This window comes from Limulus polyphemus, unplaced genomic scaffold (assembly GCF_000517525.1).
Source record: "Limulus polyphemus unplaced genomic scaffold, Limulus_polyphemus-2.1.2 Scaffold199, whole genome shotgun sequence".
NCBI classification, from domain to species: Eukaryota; Metazoa; Arthropoda; class Merostomata; order Xiphosura; family Limulidae; genus Limulus; species Limulus polyphemus.
Window position 1 is genome coordinate 358,758 of NW_013665809.1, and position 20,398 is coordinate 379,155.

General features: G+C 30.4%; 1 protein-coding gene across 1 annotated transcript in view; it reads left to right on the forward strand.

Moving 5' to 3' along the window:
• Positions 1–20,398, forward strand: part of LOC106478316 (integrin beta-PS-like) — a 43,882-nt gene that overhangs the window by 3,135 nt on the left and 20,349 nt on the right. Inside the window, exons 4-11 of the mRNA XM_013938849.2 lie at positions 3,398–3,505; positions 5,721–5,805; positions 9,300–9,528; positions 9,837–10,008; positions 11,901–11,984; positions 13,217–13,480; positions 13,876–13,955; positions 19,106–19,157. Of these exons, the coding sequence (XP_013794303.2) occupies positions 3,398–3,505; positions 5,721–5,805; positions 9,300–9,528; positions 9,837–10,008; positions 11,901–11,984; positions 13,217–13,480; positions 13,876–13,955; positions 19,106–19,157 (1,074 nt within the window). The remainder of the gene's footprint in view (positions 1–3,397; positions 3,506–5,720; positions 5,806–9,299; positions 9,529–9,836; positions 10,009–11,900; positions 11,985–13,216; positions 13,481–13,875; positions 13,956–19,105; positions 19,158–20,398) is intronic.

Genomic DNA, 20,398 nt, shown 5'->3' on the forward strand with positions numbered 1-20,398 from the left:
GTTTCTTTTGCGGTTCAGTATACTAATGTCTTATATCAAATATAATTAAATGTATTTAGAACTGTTCATTTTGTGCTTCTGTTTTTAATAAACTTTGGTTTTCACCTTGTGAATTGAATGCTACAGCAAAACTTGTCCTAAAAAAATGTCAACACTTAGTTTCACGAAAGTTTGTTTGAAAGTATTTTTTCTATTACGTTCAGCTGCAACATACATTTCATTTACTGTGAAATTAATGCAGAAAATCCATAGCATAGATTTGTGATGAAAAGTCTGAAATTTATTACATAAAACATACTTATAAATCAGACACCTACTTGGCCCTTAGATTATGCTTTGAAAGACCATCTTGCATGATGTCCTCTACTAATTTCTGATCCAACAAAGGAAAGGCTGGCTGATGGATCCGTCGGAAAGCACCCTCTGTTGGTTTGGGGATTTTCTGTACGTATGGCTGAGGATTAGGATTTTCCTGTAAGACAGAAAATATAGACCTATTTAAACTTGAAAAAAAGACATTAAGATTTAATGTAAGCAGTACAATGTGAGGCATATTATATATATTAATCCTAATAAAAAAATAGTTAGAAAAAATATTATCAATAAGAACTTCTGTGTAAAAGTAATGAGAGTATATAATATGATACTCCAGTGAAATGAATATTTATAATATAGGAACTACAAAGTAGCTGAAACCACAAAGTACTATAAAAATATAAAGGACAATGCTTCATTTTCAATACTGTTTTAAATTTCTAGTTCTGAGCTGTATAGGTGAAATACTTATGATTGGAAGTACTTAATAATCCAATGAAATAACCTGAGATGATAGAGTTCAAACCAACCACATATGTCTGGTAATGAGTGGTAGCCTATATAATATCCCAAGACTGATTAAGAAATACTTAATTTTTATTATAATTATCAGAAATAAAGCAGCAGATTAATGTCAAAATTCAGAATATAAATTACATAATATCTAATAACTATAATAAAAAAATAACTGAATTAGTAAATAGTTAGATGATCATATAAGTTATTAAGCATAACAATGATGACAATAGACTGTTTAGTGGATAAGTCACAATGTATACAGTACTTCTGTCATTTATAGTTCCCTGAACTATTCAAAAGTGGTTGAGTTTTGGGTGTCATTTCAAAACCATTACAACTTTTGCGTGTGTGATCCTCTGTGCTAACTTCTTCATCAGAATTTATCATTTATATTTAGCATGTATGGAACATGCTTACATTATAATGTAATATCTAGTGTTCTTGGAAGCCATGCATACAGATTTATACCAGTACCTTATTTTATGCATGTATTACTATGCTCAAAGGGACTGTATATTATCTTTTTTAAATTGCATGCATTGTCAGTGTTTTAGTTCCTTTTCTTAACAATCACACATCTTAGTCTATATTAAAGTTTAATATATATTATAGTATTATGGCTCAGGTTTCACCAAGATGCTATAAAACCAAAAATTACTCTACATTTAGCTGTAAAATGTATAAAAAAAATCAACATCTGTAACTTCACAACCTACAACCAAGAATAATTTGACGTCCATTTACAGCTTTAAAGAAGAACTGTTAAGTGTTAACTCTTTGAAAAAAAGGTAATCAGGCTGTTAAGCTGTGTACCACTCACCACACACATTCAAAATAAAGTCCACATTTTTATCATCACTCCTTTGTTTTAGTTTCATTTTTTCAATTAATTTAAATAAAATTCAAGATGATGATTTGTTTAATTAAATGACCATAACTAAAGTTTGCCTGTGGATAAACAGCAATTAAAATATCTTTTAATTTCCATTGTACATGTTGGAGTATGAAAGATAATTAGTAATAAGCAACCACATAACATTAACTAGTCACAGTTTATTATCAAAATTCTATAAAATCTCCTTAACTTCAATAAAATTTCTTCTATGCAATCTCTCAAAACAAAATTGCATTCACTCGGTCTGCACCTCCCTGCTCCTTTCACGATGACGACTGCGCTATTCACGTGTTCCACATCAACTGTACAACGATGTTGTGTTGGCATCTTCCTTAACTCCACACACCCATCAAAATTTTTCTCTAAATTCTTATATCTAATCTAAGCCCAATGGCTCCATACAAATTTCTTTGGCACTTAATCTCTCAACGAGTGGAGTGAAGAGAAACAAACGTTTCTGACCACCCTGGATTGTCTTTCAAGCCCCAGAAATTAATTCTGAGACCTGAAAGATTTTTAAACCTAACTTCATGCCATGAATTTGATTTGACAACCTCATAACACTAAGTTTATTATTTGTCTTCTTTAATTGGATACTCAACATTTTGCTTTAAAGCTTCTACAGGAGCATTTTACTAAAACACAAACATTCAAAAAGCAGTCATAGCTTTCCTCAGTCTTATAAGGCAGGTGGCAGCACTGCCTATGTAGTGATGACTCAGATTGTTCATTGAAATGGTATTTTAAATATCTCCTCAATAGGTCATCAGAACTTTACAATACTATACAGTGTTTCCTTTTATAACAATGTCTATGTCACAGGTTCTGAGAATGTCTGTAAATATCATAGCAAAAAGTTAGAATTTCTTGTTCTTCTTTCTTCTGCTTCTTTTTTATTACACGATAACTCAAAACACAAAACAATGGTGTCGACCAATTTCACTGAGGTGACTGTTTCAAACAGAGTATCCACTTTTATAAGTATTGTTAATAACTAGTAGTAATTTTTTTAAAAATCTTAATTTTAGTGTAAATGATGTTATCATTACCCCTTAAAGTTAGCTTTCCTACAGAAATTTAGTGTTCCTTTAACAACACTTAAATAAAGGGTGAAACAGGAATTACCAGCTAATGATAAATAAGCAATAAATATTATAGTTGGAACCTCATTGTATTTTGAACTTGGTTATAAATACAACATTCCTATGTTTATTGAAACACTGCATTAGAAAAAACAACAAACAAGTAAAGAAAAACTCTTCAAAAAAGGAGGTAAATGTAGCGATGGTTAATATCAATCCTTCAAAAACAATTCAAATAAAATAGTGTATAATAGCACAGGCAAGTATTAACATATAACAATATATATAACTGTTCCATCCTAACTGAGTATAATTTATTCTATTTTTGTCTGTTAACATTCTACTACACTGTTTGCCTGTGCTATTATGTAGGGATGGTGCAAGTGCCATCCTTACTATCTTGTTTGCATTGTTTTTGAAGGATTGATATTAGCCATCCCTACATTTACTTCCCTTTTTTTTTGAGGAAAAGTTTTTCTTTACTTCTAAATAATGACAGGATTTTTATGGCTCTTAATTTATTCAATACCTTCATTAATGATACTAAAGTTTGAAAATTTAATTATATAAATATTTTCCTTTGTAGGATTTTGATAGTGATGGAAGCCGACGATGTGACACCATTGGAAATTTGATTGGAAAATGTCCTAATAAAGACATTGTTCACCCAAACAGCAAAATGGAAAAACTAGAGGTATAGTTAAAAGCATGTAAGCTTCATAATTGATAAAAAAAAATAACAGCTTTGGCTTTGGTAATCAATGTTTCATTTTAATCTATTCAAGGAATTGATATTATTGATGCATTGTGTTTTTTCATACTTAGTTGTAAGAATGGAAGGACTTGAATACACAAATACAAATTTTGGCAGGGTGGAAGTCATCTTCAGCTAAGACAGTTTTACTTTCCTAATAGGATGGTTGCCTTTTTGAATGGATTGCTTTTAGAATCGGTGGGTGCAGTAAATGTAAAGGAGTTTAGGGGAAGGGTTGATAAGTCTTTGACTGATAAGGATTGGATTTGATTGTTTAATTTTTATTTCAAAGTTTAGTGGATTTGACAGCCTAAATGAACCAACAGGTCCCTTGTTGTCCCTAAATGTTATTTTGTAATACTTCAGATATTTTGATATACATTTAGATGGACAATATGCTAATGTTTCACTGGAAATAACTGATCTAAGACTCTCCACTTATCTAAGAAAGGTTTACATTTAAGCAAACTTACAGGGATCTTTTCCTCTGTGGCCATGTCTAGGACATTGTTTTAATCTTGCTAGCACTTCTGTTTTTTTGTTCTGTTTGAACTTTCCTTGGTATGGTCAAAAGTAAAAAAGTCAGAAGCTTTTCTTGTCAACTGTCACTGGGGCTGCAGATCTAGGTTTATGTTTTGACATTCAAATTTTTTCTAATATTTTTACTAGACTGTATCATCACTTATGACTTTGTGATATTCATCATTAGTCTAGAAATATGTACAATGCTTCTTTTCTTCTCAACTGTAGCATGAACATACAAGTGGTTGCACAAATGTGTTAGACTGTCAAACTTTCCAAATTTCATCTGTAACCATCTCAGTTATAACAACAGTATAATCTACTGTTACACTTATAACTGCTTCTGCAGAGAAAACCTTTTACGGCTAATTTAACTAATTCTTGCCATATGCTAATGTCTAAACTGTAGTGAGCAGCAGTTAGAAATACATATTTTGTTTTGATTATAAATGTGGAAGCTAATTAAAGAGAACGAGGAAAACAAATTGATTTCAACACATTTCTGTATTTACTTAGGTGTCCTTGTCATTATGTATACAAGTTGTATTCAGTTTATGCTTAAGTTTCACTACCTCAAAGTGCAAATTTCAGCAGTCTTTCTTCTCCTCATCTCACTTCAAAATTAACTCTCTCATCTTACCATTAAATGCCCTTTTCTCATTCATTAAACTCATCTAGGTAAACTGGTATGGTAGTTAGCAAATCAAATAAAAACGTTTTTGAACATGTAGGATTGTTTTATTTTTCTTCCTTTCAGGAATCCTTTTTTGGAAACTCGTAACAGAGTTTCAAACTTGTATGCATTTACTAGTGTTATGGTCCAAACTTGTATCTGTGCTACACTTAAGAAACATTTTTAAAAAAATCATTTTTACTGTTTTCTCTCTCTGAAAATCCCGCTGCATTGTTTAACAATTTCCAACAGAGTAATTGAACACTTGTATATTTTTGATATTTAGATTTTCTATCTTTTGTGCTTCAACTAATGTTGCTATCATGTATGGATAATGAACCTGATTGCTTCCAGTTACCTATGCCTTACAAAATTCTTTCAGTGGTCTACACATCACTGATACTTGAATGACTTTGTGAGTGTACGAGACAACCAGTTGTAGATTTGCTAAAGCTATCAACCATTTTGGTCATTAGTTGTGAGCCCTCTTATGTTTTGAGTAAGGAATGGGGTCACTTATCCTTTCGTGATAATACTTGTTTTCGTCTTTTTTTTATATTACTCGTTCCCATCTTTTTTTTATATTAAGCTGAGTCAAAGCAAGTACTAAGTATCTGTAGGAGCAGTAAACTCTTAATATCCTATGCTTTTAAATGATATATATATATATATATATATATAATACATATATATTGCAGAACAGAAAACTATCATCAGATTATTATTAGACTCAATGAAACTTAGACTTTAGTACTGGTTCTGAACATTCACTAAAGTCAAAATATGCGACATCATTTAGCTGTTGTGTGTTATCTATCCAGCTTTCAGAAAACTTCATTTTTTACTTTAACATATAATGTCACAAACTGTTGTCATTATGTATTTTTAACTTTGATACCATGAAGTATTTCATTAATTATTAGCATTGATAATGTTTATTCTAATTAAACCTCTAAATAGGATAGGCATTTAAGTGACACAAGAACTAGTGAAGAAGATCCTGTCCAAATAAAACCACAGAAAATTAAGTTGAAGCTCAAACCAAGTAAGTCATTAAAATATCTTTTAGTTTCTTTGTAATGTGCCCCCCAGTGGCACAACGGTATGTCTGCAGACTTACAACGCTAGAAACCGGGTTTCGATACACGTGATGGGCAGAGCACAGATAACCCATTGTGTAGCTTTGTGCTTAACTACAAACAAACAAACATCTTTGTAATGTACTTCTTTCTGTGTTTATTTCAGATGATTTTACTCTAATTTTTAGAACAGCTACTTCATAAGAATTATAGACAGTTTAAAAGAAATTCTTAATTGTTTGTTATAGACCATTTAGCAGATATCTGGCAAATGATCTGTTTTTCTCATGAGTGATGTGTAAGCTTTAGAATTGTTTACTCAAGTGGAGTTCCACATTTCATTTTAAAATAGTTCAAGATGTTAAACATTCATTCCATCTAGTTGATACCATAAAATTTTAATTACTGCACTTATTAAAGTTAAACAAAAAGAGGACAGTGATGTACACTTTTTAATATTGGTTGATTTTAAGTCATTTATAAAACCTTTTTCACCCTTACACACTCATTTTATGTTACATATCACCTTTCAAGAAAAAACCTATATGTGTAACTTGAATTAGTTAATATGATATTCCTCCAGAATTCCATCTTTGAAATCTTGTTCTTTTAAATATTTCTCATTGAAACTTTTGAGAATGATAGATGGTGTCACTAAAGCATACTTTGATACTGTTGTATATTTAGTAGTAATATATTGATTAATGTATCTCTTATTATTGTTATTCACTCTGATATTAGAAAACATCCTAACAGCCCATTTAGTTTTTGATTTGTAAGCTGACTTTGTGAAGTTTCTAGTGTGGCAGATTTACTATTACATATTTATTTTAATATCGATGTTTGTGTAAATGAAATTTATATTTAGAAACATACATAGCTTATACTGTTAAATATGTATTGCAAAATTCCCATCTATTCTCTAAAGTTGTAGAAGATTTTCGAATGTAAGAATCAACAATATATGTGTGTACGTGAACACTAGTGAAGCGTTTGTATTGTTGCGTGACTAAAATTTCGAGAAATTCTCCACACGCCTATAAATATAACCAATGTGACTCACCTAAAAACAGTATCTATTATGGGTTTGCTATAGTTGGTGTGCTATAAACTTCAGAAGCTATAACTGTGATTGTTATAATGCTTATTAATCGGGACACTTCAAATATTTGACTAGGAACATTTATAAATTTCGAATATTACAAACCATGTAAATTCAGTGGATCCACATCAGACATTAGTACTTTTATGAAAGCATTACCCAACTTCATCGGTGGGAAAAAATTGGCGTGTGATCAGTGAAGATCACAGAGCTAGCTAGCTCCCTATTAAGTGAGTTGTACCTATGTCAACTCGAAATTAAATCTCTCATTGTGAACCCTCGGTAAGATATCAAGGAAGTTCCAGACTAGAAAGAAGACTTTATATTACTTGTAAATTTGTAAAACTTTTGTATAAAAATCATTGTTTGTAATAACTGTTATTGTAAATTGTATTATTGGTTGTATATGAAAATATATTTGTATTAAAAAAGAAAACTGTGTGTATCAATCTTGTTGGCAAATATCATAAATTGGATACATATCGGCATTTATTTAACTACTAAATCTAAATTACAATTTAACGCAGTTTTAGGCTATTTGAAAGTGTAATACGTAACACTACTGACAAACTTTAAATGAAGAGTAATTATTTCCTTTTAGTAGTGCTCATTAACCCTCTCTACTGCCAGATGTATATATAATCAATTCTCACTGTGTCAGGTGTATTTTTAGGTATATAAAAAAAAACGTATTAATATTTCATTACTTTTTCTGAATATTGAAACTGGCAACCTTGGGAAGTTTGAAGGAGAATATCCTTTCTTCATGATGATAGAAACATTAAACTCCCATGGAAGTGCTCTTGAGAGGTACATATATGTACCCATGACAGTGAAAGAGTTAAGAAAAAAATAACACATGATTTACATGTGATGCCTTTAGAATATAAAAAGGCAGGTGTGTGTGTGTGTGTGTGTTCCTGTAGATAAAATATCGTTTTGTAGATGATGCATATGTTAAATTTTATAACAGTTAGTTAATATCTTTTGAAATAGTTTGGTTTACTTTCATATTTCGTTCACTGATTTTTGTGTGCAACATTAAAGTCTGTAATGACTTTTGACAGTATTATAGCATTTTTGATATTGAATGTCCAATAAAAACTAGATACTTTTATTTATGGAATCACCTCTAATCTGAGAGAAACTTTGGTGTAAACATACGTGACATAATTCAACAGTTTTTCTACTTGCTACATGTGAAAACAAGCTGGTAGATGTGATAAAGGCATCAGTGGCTGTTAGCTAATTTGTTAAGTACACTTGAGTGCAGTGATATTGTATCTATGTAAAACAGTAGCTTTATCTTTTCATTACTTCACGTGAAGAATGTCAGTAAACAGTAGTTTCACTTATCTTTTACTGTAGTTATAGCTGAGCAAAGAAAGCTTAAATTGATTACTTGAGAGGGCTTAAAAGTGTAAATATATAACTGAATCTTTTTAAAGTTCTCTACTGGTACTAGATGTCACATTAGCACTCATGTCTTTACATGCTTGACATTAGACTTATATAAAATTTAGTTCCCATAACATATTTGTGTCATTTATGGTTTAAAATTTGTTTGGAAATTTCCAACATTTATCAAAAGTTATTGAAAAAATTTGCCTTTAACAAATGGAGTTCTACAAAATATTTTGATAGCCGTATCATTAAGATTGTTCTACTTTATCACACATCATGGAAAAAAAAAAAATTCATATAACAAAAGGAGTTCAATAAAATATTTTAATAGTCCTAACATTAAGATTGTGAGGAACTTGCAGATTCCATACGGAGTACTAAAACCTGAAAGTTAACTATTAGCGTCAACCAAGAGGTAGAAAAATGGCCTCATTCAGTAAATATTTACGTGCTACTAAAGAAAGTGAGTTTAGTCTACTAGATGAAATTATAATATATTAAAGTTTATATTAGACCTACAAGTGTAGAACTTGGTGTAATTGTGATTATTGACAGGAATGGCTTAACATTACTTGAGTTAGTGTAATGACCTTGAGGCATCAATTCGTACATAGAAAAAACTTTTGCATCTAAAAATGGTGTGAGCAGTATGGAATTTATCAGTGAGTCAGTATTTATTTATTGATTTTGGGCTATACTAAACAGAAAACTTATAAATTGTATAATTTTTTTTTAATATATTTTAATGATAGATTTTAAATTCATAAGTTATTATAATTTACCTGTCGAGGAAGAATGTGTCATTAACATGGAATCTTCCATAATGTAGTATTCTGTCAACTGTAAGTGTTGAAATAATTAATATTAATGGCATTGCAATATGGCAAGCAGTGATTAAAGTGACATGACAATGGAGCTTTGAATGTGTTTACTGTTTCTTTTTGTTTTTTCTAGAAAGTCCATTTTCCTTAAATGTGGAGTTTCGTCAAGCAGTGGACTATCCAGTAGACCTGTACTACTTGATGGATCTATCCAAGTCCATGGAAGACGACAAAGATAAGCTAGCTGCTTTAGGAAACCTGCTGGCTACTACCATGGGAAACATCACCAACAATTTCCATCTGGGATTTGGATCTTTTGTCGATAAGATTGTTATGCCCTATGTCAGCGCTATACCGGAAAAGTATGTGTTAAATGCAAAATAAGAATCCTATAATTTTCTCCTGATAATAAGAATTTAAAAGTTTTTTTTTTTATAAATGCTGTAAATTGATAAAATTAGTGTGTTATAATATTGTTTAAAATCAATTTTATTCTTTTCATTGATTAATGACAGTAGCATATTTGTCACTGAATAAATGTACAAGGTTTCTCCATCCTGATGTTTTATTGTTTCTTAAAGCTCTTTAACCACATTTTTAACTTATTGATTAGGATTACACAAAATATGTATTTCTAAGTCTTGTAATAAAGAAAATAATTGTTTTCTAGATTAGTAGAACCCTGTACAAATTGTGCTCCTCCATACGGCTTCAAGAACCACATGCCTTTAAGCATCAATACCAAGCAATTTGAAAAACAGGTTAAAGCTGCCAGTGTCTCAGGGAACCTTGATGCTCCAGAAGGTGGTTTTGATGCCATAATGCAAGCAGTTGTTTGTCATGTGAGTTATTATTACAATATTTAATTTTTGTTCTTGTTGTTGTTGTTTGTTATTAAGCACAAAGCTACACAAAGGGCTATCTGTGTTCTGCCCACCACGGGTATCGAATCCCGGTTTCTAGTGGTATAAGTCTGTAGACGTACCGCTGTGTTAGTAGGGGGCGGGGCTATTTAATTTTTTTAATTTATAAACCTTTTCAGTTCAAGATGAATTATCAGGATTCAGTCTTGACCTACAGTGTAAAGCCAACAGCTACTGAGTATATTATCACATACATAATAAAATTTGCATTAATTTGTTCTATTGGCAATATATTAATTTTCAAGTACACACATCCTAAAAAAATAGCTTGAGGGAAAATATATCTTTAGGCTTCTTGTAGCTGTTTTATATTCTAAAAAATAGCTGGGAAGAATTTACTACACTTTACAATTAAAAATATGGATGTTTATAGATATAAAGAATCAGTCAATGGAAATTATTAATTTTTGGAAAAGATTCTGATAATCTTTGAATGTAAAATATCTGTAAACAAGCTTGTATGAAGAGGTTTTTATTTTTTAAAGCACTTTCTGTGATCTGATTGAATCTCTGTCGTTCTGGAATCCTGTTTATATTGTTTGAGAGCCTTTCTATGTACTTTCTCACTATAAAAATATGTCTGATCCAAATTTAGTAGGATGGAACATTGATTGTTTTAATAATAATGAGATTACTCTGCAGTTTAACCAGTATTTTGCCAGTTAATATAGGCATGGGTTGGCCCTGTGGTAGAACTTTATATTTTGGAGCTCATGAGTGAGGTTCTAATCTGTGTGATACCATAAAATATTTCTCATGTTTTAAACTGTGGGTGCATTATAAGATTGACAATCAATTTCTTAGCATGGGTGGTAGGGTGCTGCTGACTGGCTATATTCCCTCTTGTCAGTAGTTCAAAATTATCAACAGCAGTAGATAACCTTCCTTGCTTTGCCATAAATATGAATAAAAAACAAGTTAATAATCTTGTATTATTATCCATGATGAAAATAGCATCTAGTACATCTTCAAAATGCTTCACAGTAGCATTCATATTTTCACTTAATATCATAATGATTAATTATTGTAAATCTTTGGATGGGATAATTTACCCAGATAAGCTAATGCCAGCTTGCACTGTCATTAAAACACCTATATTGGACCAATTATACTCCAAACTTTACTGTCACTATGGTACAGACAAATTTTGGATTTTTGACTGCACTGTAAGAGTGACAGTCAAATCTTACTATTTGGTCAGACAAGAATATCCCAAGAGTTGGCAGTGGGTGCTGTTGACTAGCTGCCTTCTGTCTAGTCTATCAGTTTAAAATTAGGAGCATCAACATGCAGATAGCTCTTGTGTAGCTTAGCGTGAAAATTCTGAAGCAAAGAAATAAACAATAATGTTTTCTGTATACTTTTTTCTGTCTTGTGTCAACTTATTTTGATGGAATATAAGAAAATGTTTGAAAGTGTGAAAACGTGATGTTTAACAAGAACACACTTCTGATGACACATTTCTGAAGTGTTAGAGCTGATCCATAAAACTAGTAAAAAAATATATGAATGACTTATTATAAAATTTTGTGTTGAGCAATTATCTGAAATTAAATAATGTGGCATACCTTACATAAAACTGTTGATTTTTTTATTGAGTGGGAAATGAAAATAATGCGAGTCTTGTTGCTTAGAGTTAACCCAACTGTTACCAGTTCATTGGCTGAATCTGTTGTATTATAATGTTTTAAAACTTATCTAACAAGTGAAAAACATAATTTGATAATTCTGATACTGTATTTTCATCTGTGCTTTAATATTCTACCTTTGTGAATGTGTATTCAGATTGTTTTATTGTATATATTTTATAGGATCATATTGCATGGAGAAACAAATCAAGAAAAATCCTGCTGTTTTCCTCAGACAGTGGTTTTCACCATGCTGGAGATGGAAAGGTTAGCATATTATACATTACTCCAACATCTGTCTCCATAAGTCTGTCATAATTTTTCTAAAACACAACTGGAAACTTGACTGAAATTACTTAAAAGGCAAATTGGTGCAATTATTTCCTTAGGCTAAAGTATAGTTAATCTCATGCGATGGGAAAAAGCTTTTCTCCGTTATACATAACTTTATGGAATAAGATTGTTACTTTCTTTTGTAAGTGCTAATTTCATTTCCCTATCTTTTATTGTCTGGTCTCTAAATAGTTGCTTGTGTGATCATCTAGAACTGTGTTACGTTATCAAAATTACACCATTTTTAAATGAGATATATTTAACAGTCAATAAATGCTGCACACATATGTATATATTGGTCATGATTTTATTCTGCAACTTATGGTAATATCTTCATCGTCAGGATGATAACATTAATTTATGCCAGGAAGGCCTAAGTTAATGGTAATTATATACCAATGGTACCTGCTGTAAAAGAAAAAAAACAAAAAACAGTCACTTTACTCTATATATCAGTTTCCAAACAGATAAAAAGAAACTAAGATGAAGTGAATGAATAGATATATTTCGCTGTTTTGTGAATGTTTTATTTCAACTTTTCTACTCCTAAGTGAACTCTCAATGACGCCTCAAAATATGCCCAGATAATACCACAGAGCATCTAGAAATCCAAAGTTTCCAGTGACCTCAGGTGGCCCTTGACATTTATGGGTTTTCCCACAACATATTGTTCAGAGATTTGTTTTAAATCAGACTTATTTCTGATATGTATTGTAATATATTTTAATACTAACACAAAAACATTGTAAACAAAACAAACTCGTGAAATAATTTGGTTCATCAAAAGGTGTGTATTCTGATCAATATGAGCATGCACTTATTATAGTCATATCTTTTTTTTTTGGAAACTGTTTTGTTATATTACACAATCAGCAGATCATCACTGTTTTAAACCTGTTTTATCTCGTGTAAGAAAATTCACTAGAAAAGTTACTCACACAAATAACAAGAGAACACTACTGGAAAGTAAGCTTTGTTGTTAGCATGGTATGTTTGAAAGAACTTCATAATTTGTACATGTGTACATGAGATCTTAGATAAGCTTAATATAGAATATATGTAGGCCAACATAAACCCTGCATAGTCCAATCTTTCTTTTACTTTTAATTTGACTGATACAAAACTATGTTCATAAAAGATAACAGATTCTTTTTTTTTTATGATAGTTGGGAGGAATTGTCAAGCCAAATGATGGCCTCTGCTACCTGGATAAGTATGGTAATTACAACATGAGTATCCATCAAGACTATCCATCTCTCAGCCATATTAACATGCAAGTAAAAAGAAACAAAGTGAATATTATCTTTGCTGTCACAGGTGATCAGTTTTCCATCTATGAGCGACTCAGTGACCAGCTGGAAGGATCTACTGTTGGAAGATTAGAAAATGATTCTTCTAATATAGTGGAACTTGTGAAAGGCCAGTATAGTGTAAGTTGTACGTGGGAATGTTTGTAGCCATAAATGTATTGAAATATTTCTTATAACATGTTATGTTTTTTCTAACATTTTTACCAATTTTGATATTTACAAATTTAGAGCAGATTATTACTTTTGACAGTTTTTAATTACAGTTGGTAAGATTTATTCTGATCCTACAAACTTCTAATAATAATCAATTTAACAATGCCTTACTTAGCAATTGTTTGGATTATAACTGTATTTCAAACATAAAAATGCGAATCATATCCACCAGAAAGTTTTTTCTTTTTTTTCTCTTTAACATTTTTTGAATATTCAACATACCCTAAAGAAAACATGTAAGTAAATAATCACACTCAAATGTTGACTTGAATCATAACATGTAAATGATTTTTCTTCCACAGAAAATCACCTCAACAGTCAAACTACAAGACAATGCAAGAAATGAAATTATTGATATTAAATATTATTCTTCCTGTCTTGGGTATGAAAGTTTAAATATTTTATTTAAAGAAAGTTTTATATTTTACCTATTTTTTCGTTGTGTGCCCTATATTTAACTCTTCATAGTACTTAACCCTATATTTAACTCTTCATAGTACTTAACAAAGAACAGAGTGATAAAGATTTCATTAATTCATTCCCATATTTTGTTTACGTTTACCAAGTGTGAAACACAATATTTTTATGAACATATTCTTTCTAACAAATTTTTTCCAGTTTTAGTGTGTAGTCAATTTTAAAATTTGTGAATGACACCTGAATCTCTTCTAGAATATTGCCATTTGCCCCAAAATAGCAATTTTATTAATAGCCAAAGCTAACAAAATATGGCAATTTATGTGTGTATAAGTTATTGGGCTTTTCATACTATGTGAATCTGACTTCAGTGTGGAAAAAAAATGTTTATTGTGCTTTCAAAATAATTCAGAAATTGCTGAGTATCAAAAGAAAATCTTGAATAAACTTTTGGGGGTAAAGCATTAAAGAGAGAAAGGCTAAGTGATTAAGTTAGGCCTAAAATAGCAAAACGTAATTATTTGTTTATCTGTAAGCAAATGTCAATAAGTTCAGAACAAAATCTTATGATATGCTGCAGAAACACTTGTAGTACTACTATTATGTCAAAACTCACAAGAAATTAGCATTGTTGAATTTATTCAATAAATCTTAATTTTAGATGCTTAGTTTCTGAAGTTCTCTATTCATGCCTAGGATTCACTTCATGGACATTTTACATTGCATGAAACCTCTGAATTTTTCATATTTTCTTGCTAATTTTGTTTCTAGATATTTTTAGTGACTAAAAAATATTCTTCCGTGTCACCTCATCCAGAAAGAAATGTTGTATTTGGCTATCCGACATGTAGAATAAAAGAATTACAACAGGCATTTAGCACTGAACTCCACATGTCTGTTTATACCCTCTTTACCCAGTTTTCTAGCAATAAAATGAATAGGTCTCTTCTAATGTGACTTAGTAAAAGTTAATTTGAGATGAGAAAGTATATGAGCTACTAATCACTACAATTGTGACTTCTTTTTTTTTTCAAGTCATTTAATTTGGGATATTTTTAAATGACAAAATTAGCCTAAGATTGTCAGTAAATATAGAAAACATTAATACTTGTTGTTGTAGTGAGTCTTTTTTTTATTGGAAGTATATATACATTACAGATGTTTCCTATAAATTAATAGGTATTTGTTCATTATTATCATGTTTAGTCATACCAGCATACTATAAAGTATTGAGTAATTTGCTGGTCGTATGTTTTTTAACTTTAACAATATTTATTGTTCTTTATAGAATGAAAAATAAACATAGTACTAGTGAGCCATATCACTTAAAGTATAAAGATTGGAAAATGTTTCTTAACAGATCTAAAATATACTAATTATGCATTGAAATGCAGTAATGTAACAGTTTATCACTTCATGTGTTATTAACTCTACTATCTTTTAAGAGCTCCTCCCCCTTCCCCAAATTAAACTTAAACTACTCTGAATATGAAAAGTAAAACAGGGTTCACAGTTTGAGGGAAAAAAAAAAGTTGTTAGAAAGTTTTTAAAGAAATATGCTGGTTCAATCTGTACATTGTTGTTTCAGCTATGGCAGGCTGTTGTTACTATTTAGAATTTGTGGATTCACACATAATCTATTTTGTAAAAAATTAAATTATTACTATCATATATCTGAAGTAGAATAGGTCAAGGAAAAATACTTCAAAATCAAGGACATTTGTTTTGTCTTATGGCTGAGAATCTTTTAAAAACATTTTATAGCATTAATGATGAAATGGATGACAAAGAAAATTATTGAGTTCATGGAAGATAGAAGGAAGATGAAAACTTGTTTTATGGAAGAGTATAAGAAGCTCAACAAAAGAATTCAATCAATGTGCAATGAAGAAAAGGAAGAATGGCTTAACGAAAAATGTATAGAAATAAAAAACAAGAGGATGAAAATGCTACATCAATGCATAGGAATATTAAAACCATCACAGGTAATAGAGGATGCATTTCTAGTGGATGTATAAAAGCTAAGAATGGTGATGTAATTATGGAAAGATAACAAGTATTGAAATGATGATTATATTGAAGATTTATTCCATGACAGTTTTGATGAAAAGCTATCTATTAAAATTATTAAGTCAGAAATACGGACAGTTATCAACAAAATAAAAAATCAATAAAGCTACATGACTAGATGAAATTGCAGTAGAACAAATATATTGTTTGGAAGAATTTGATATAGAAAAGTTAACAACCATTATTAACGAGATTTATGAAAATGGTGAAATACCTGAGGATCTCAGTAAATCTATCTTTATTGCACTCACCAACAGATCTGAAGCCATTGAATGTGAACACCATCTAATCATCAGTTTAATGAGCCATGTGACAAAGATCCTGTTAAAGATGCTGATGATGAGAGGTAGAAGTAGAATAAGACCAGAGATTGCAAAAGTTCATTGTGGTTTTATTGAAGATTGTTGTACAATAAATGCTATTTTCAGGATACAAATGCTTTCAGAGAGGGTAATAAAAATGAAGAAGGACCTTTTCTTGTGTTTTATTGATTATACCAAAGTTTTTGATGAGTCAAGCATGTGTAGTTAATTGAAATGCTGGAAGAACTGTATACTGATGGTAAAGACTTGAGAATTTTAAGAAACCTAAATTGGGACCAATCTGCAGCAGTGAAGATAGAAAATAAATTAAGTGATTTCATCCAAACTAAGAGAGGTGTGAGGCAAGCCTGTGTCTTTTCACCTGACTTGTTTAGTTTGTACAGTGAGAAAATCCTGAGGGAGGTTGAGGATTCACCAGGGCTGGTCATTGGTGGACAGAATTTGAACAACTTGCATTATGCTGATGACACAGTTTTAATATAGCTCATTCAGAAGAGAAGCTGCAAAAACGTTTAGATAAAGTTGTTAGTGAAAGTGAGAAGAAATGATATTAAGGTCTTGGGTTCTGCTAGCTGTGGAGAGGATGCTGCTGATTTACAAAAGGGTTTAGATCATTTAGTGAGTTGGGCAAATAAATTGCAGATGAGTTTTAATTATAATAAATGTAAGATAATGCATGTGGGTTATCATAATTTGAATTATATGTATAATTTGGATGGGAAAAACCTTAACAGAGTTATGAAGGAAAGGGATCTTATTGTGATAATCGATCAGTCTCTAAAACCATCCAAGCAATGTGGTGTTACTAGCGGTAGGGCAAATAGGATTTTAGGTTGTATCTACAGAAATATTGAATACAAGTCTAAAGAAGTTATAATTTCATTGTACAGTTCACTGGTTAGGCCACATTTGGAATATTGTGTTCAGTCTTGGGCTCATTACATTAGGGAAGACAATGAATTGTTGGAAAGGGTTCAAAGAAGGGTTACTAGAATGGTGTCTAGATGGAGGGTTTGTCATACAAAGAGAAGCTGAAATCTTTTAAACTGTTTTCTCTTATTGAGGTGTTTAAGATTGTAAAGGGAATTGATAGTGTTGATGCATCATCTTTTTCATATTTAACAGTGATAATAGTAGTACTAGACAAATATAAATTTTAACAAGGTAGGAGTCATCTTCAGCAAAGACAGTTTTATTTTTCTAACAGGGTGCCTTTGGATTGGGTTGCCTATGGATGTTGTAGAGGCAGTAAATTTAAGTGAGTTTAAGAAAAAGCTTGATAAATGTATGAATAATAAGGGGCTAGTTTAAGATTTTTTTTAATTATTTTAATTTAGTTTAGAGGATGGAACAGCCAAGATGGACCAGTTATGTTATATTATGTATTAACTGTAGGAAAACAGAATGCATGGTAATTACAAAGAAGATCATTCCTGTATGCATTGTCAAAGTAGATAAGGCAGATCACTAATTTCAAAAACCTGGGAAGTTGGAGAATATCAGATGGTAAATGTGATCATGAAATAAGATGGAGAATAGAGATGGCAATAGACACATTTCTGAAAAGATACTGACAAATAATAAAACGTTTATGGATATGAAGTTAAGAGTTTTGGATTAGTATGTTGGACAGTATTGCCATGTATGGAAAAGAGAATTGAAGCAGTCGAGTTGTGGTCCTCAAAGTTATGTGCGACAGGTCACACTTTAAATGAACATACTTTGTCAAGAGCAGGTTGCAGGAGGAAGGTGCTGACTAACATCAGAATAAGAAAGAATTTCTAGGACATGTTATAAAGAAATTGAACGTTATCCTAACCGGAAAGGTTGAAGGAAGAAGAGACCATGGAAGACAGAGGTTTACTTATATCAAAAGGCTATCTAAGACATTGGAAGTTCTTTGTGCCTCAAGGAAAAGATATCTATGTTCTTTTTGGATATGGTACCTAGAGAGAGATGTTGTTGACAATCATCCTTCAAAAACTGGATGTTGAATAAGCATATCTTATTACCATGTTCATTATTCTAGCTTAAAATGTGATTTTCAGTGTTAACTTTCATCTTCTAATTCTAACATCAAGTTTTTCCATTAAAAAAAAAAAAACTAACCCAGTTGATCTTTTCTGATGAAACCATAAATTATGTTGTTTGTGTTATGTAATTTCGTGCTTTTTGGAAGAACATCTAGAAACAAAAAATAAGTAGTCTAATACAAGTGTAATTTTGTTTTCTTAATTGGATAAATGTACTGAGTTACAAATCAACAGAGGTTTTTAATAATGTAATAGTGGGTATGGATCTCATTTTTACGTAGATCGTTTGGTCGGTATATAATGCCCCACTTACCTAATAGTGTGAGTTAAAATAACACAACCTTTTTGTACTGTGGGAAATAAAATAATTTTATATTATTGCTGAATAGTTCTTGTGTTTGTTATTTACATAGGAGAAAAATGAAATTCTTTGAACATATGCCTTTTATAAGTTCTATAAAGTTTGTAGAAATAAACGTCTGGTGTGTGTATATATATATATATATATATATATATATATATATCTAATGAAAATGTGAGGGTGCATTGGTGGGTATGTTTTTTTTATCTATAACTATATTTTAGGATCAAGATTAATACAATTTTTTTTTATGTATTTTCATGTATTTTCAGTATATTGTGTTATTTGTGATGATTATTTATGGCCTGTTGATGGTTTTTATATTTAGAGGACAGAGACGAAACACCAATGAATGTGAAGGCCTGAAAGTTGGTAACAGTGTAAGTATAGTTGTAGTGTTTGTGGAAAATTGGTAATAACATATTAATAATCTTTTGAAATAATGTGTTCTATGTTATAAGCAAAATCATTGATGCTGTTTTATGCTGTATTATATTCTTTCATAGTTGAATAATGTAATAATACTTTTTTAATATTAAAATAATAGTTCTTTTTTTTATAAACAGTTGGATGAATTGAAATTATAAACAAATCAACCCTTACTTCTAATATCTTTCTCTAATAACTTAAAACAAATATATTCAGTGTAAAATATTTCATAAAATCAGTTGATCACTCTGATATTCAAAGCAAATATTCAACTAAGAAACTGTGTTTTGGTGGAACCTATTCCACCATCTTCAGGAAACAAGAAAAACACACAAAATTTAATTTATATACTCAAGGAAATGTATGTGTACAATTTGCATATTGTATAGTGGCACTATTTACAAAATTGATTTCTAGAAATACCAGAACCTAAATCTCTGTTCAAAATCATTTTGTTTTTTGCAATTTTTAATGATTCTCTTATATTTATTTAGTTTTTTGACTCTACTTATTTAAGCATTTGTACATTGTCCCACTCATTATTATGTGTGAAGAGTTTGCCACATGTACCGCCAGGGTTGAATCACTAGTTAATAATTTATCAATGACATTTTTATGTTCTCTAATTTGGAACTTCAAATCTCTACTTGTCTGTCTAACATAACTTAAACCAAACAACAAGTTTTAATGAAGATCTAATGTTAGAATTGAATTATTTACAATATATAATAATTGATAGATGTTATGAACCTGATATTATTTATATATATAGGATCTATAAAAAACATTCTAATAAAGTACAATTAATTAAGTTTTTGAATGTACCAAACTACAGACAATAGGTAAGGGAAACAAAGAGAGACTATGTTTGATACATGTTCCACCACTGTCAACAAAAATAGATAATGTGTTCATAAAAAATAACTTTACTCCTTAATTAAAATTGATTAATATCATTAATGGTGTTAAAAATAAAACTAAAGTAGAGAATAGATGTGGAATACATCAAATCTCTTGTAGTTGTGGTTTAAATTATATCGGACAAACAAGTAAAAATTTGAGGTTTCGAATTAAAGAACAATGCCATTGATAAATTAAAAACCAGTGATTCAGCCATAGTGGGACATGTGGCAAACTAGTCATGTGATGTTATGGGAGACATAATATACAAATACTTAAAGTAGACTTAAAA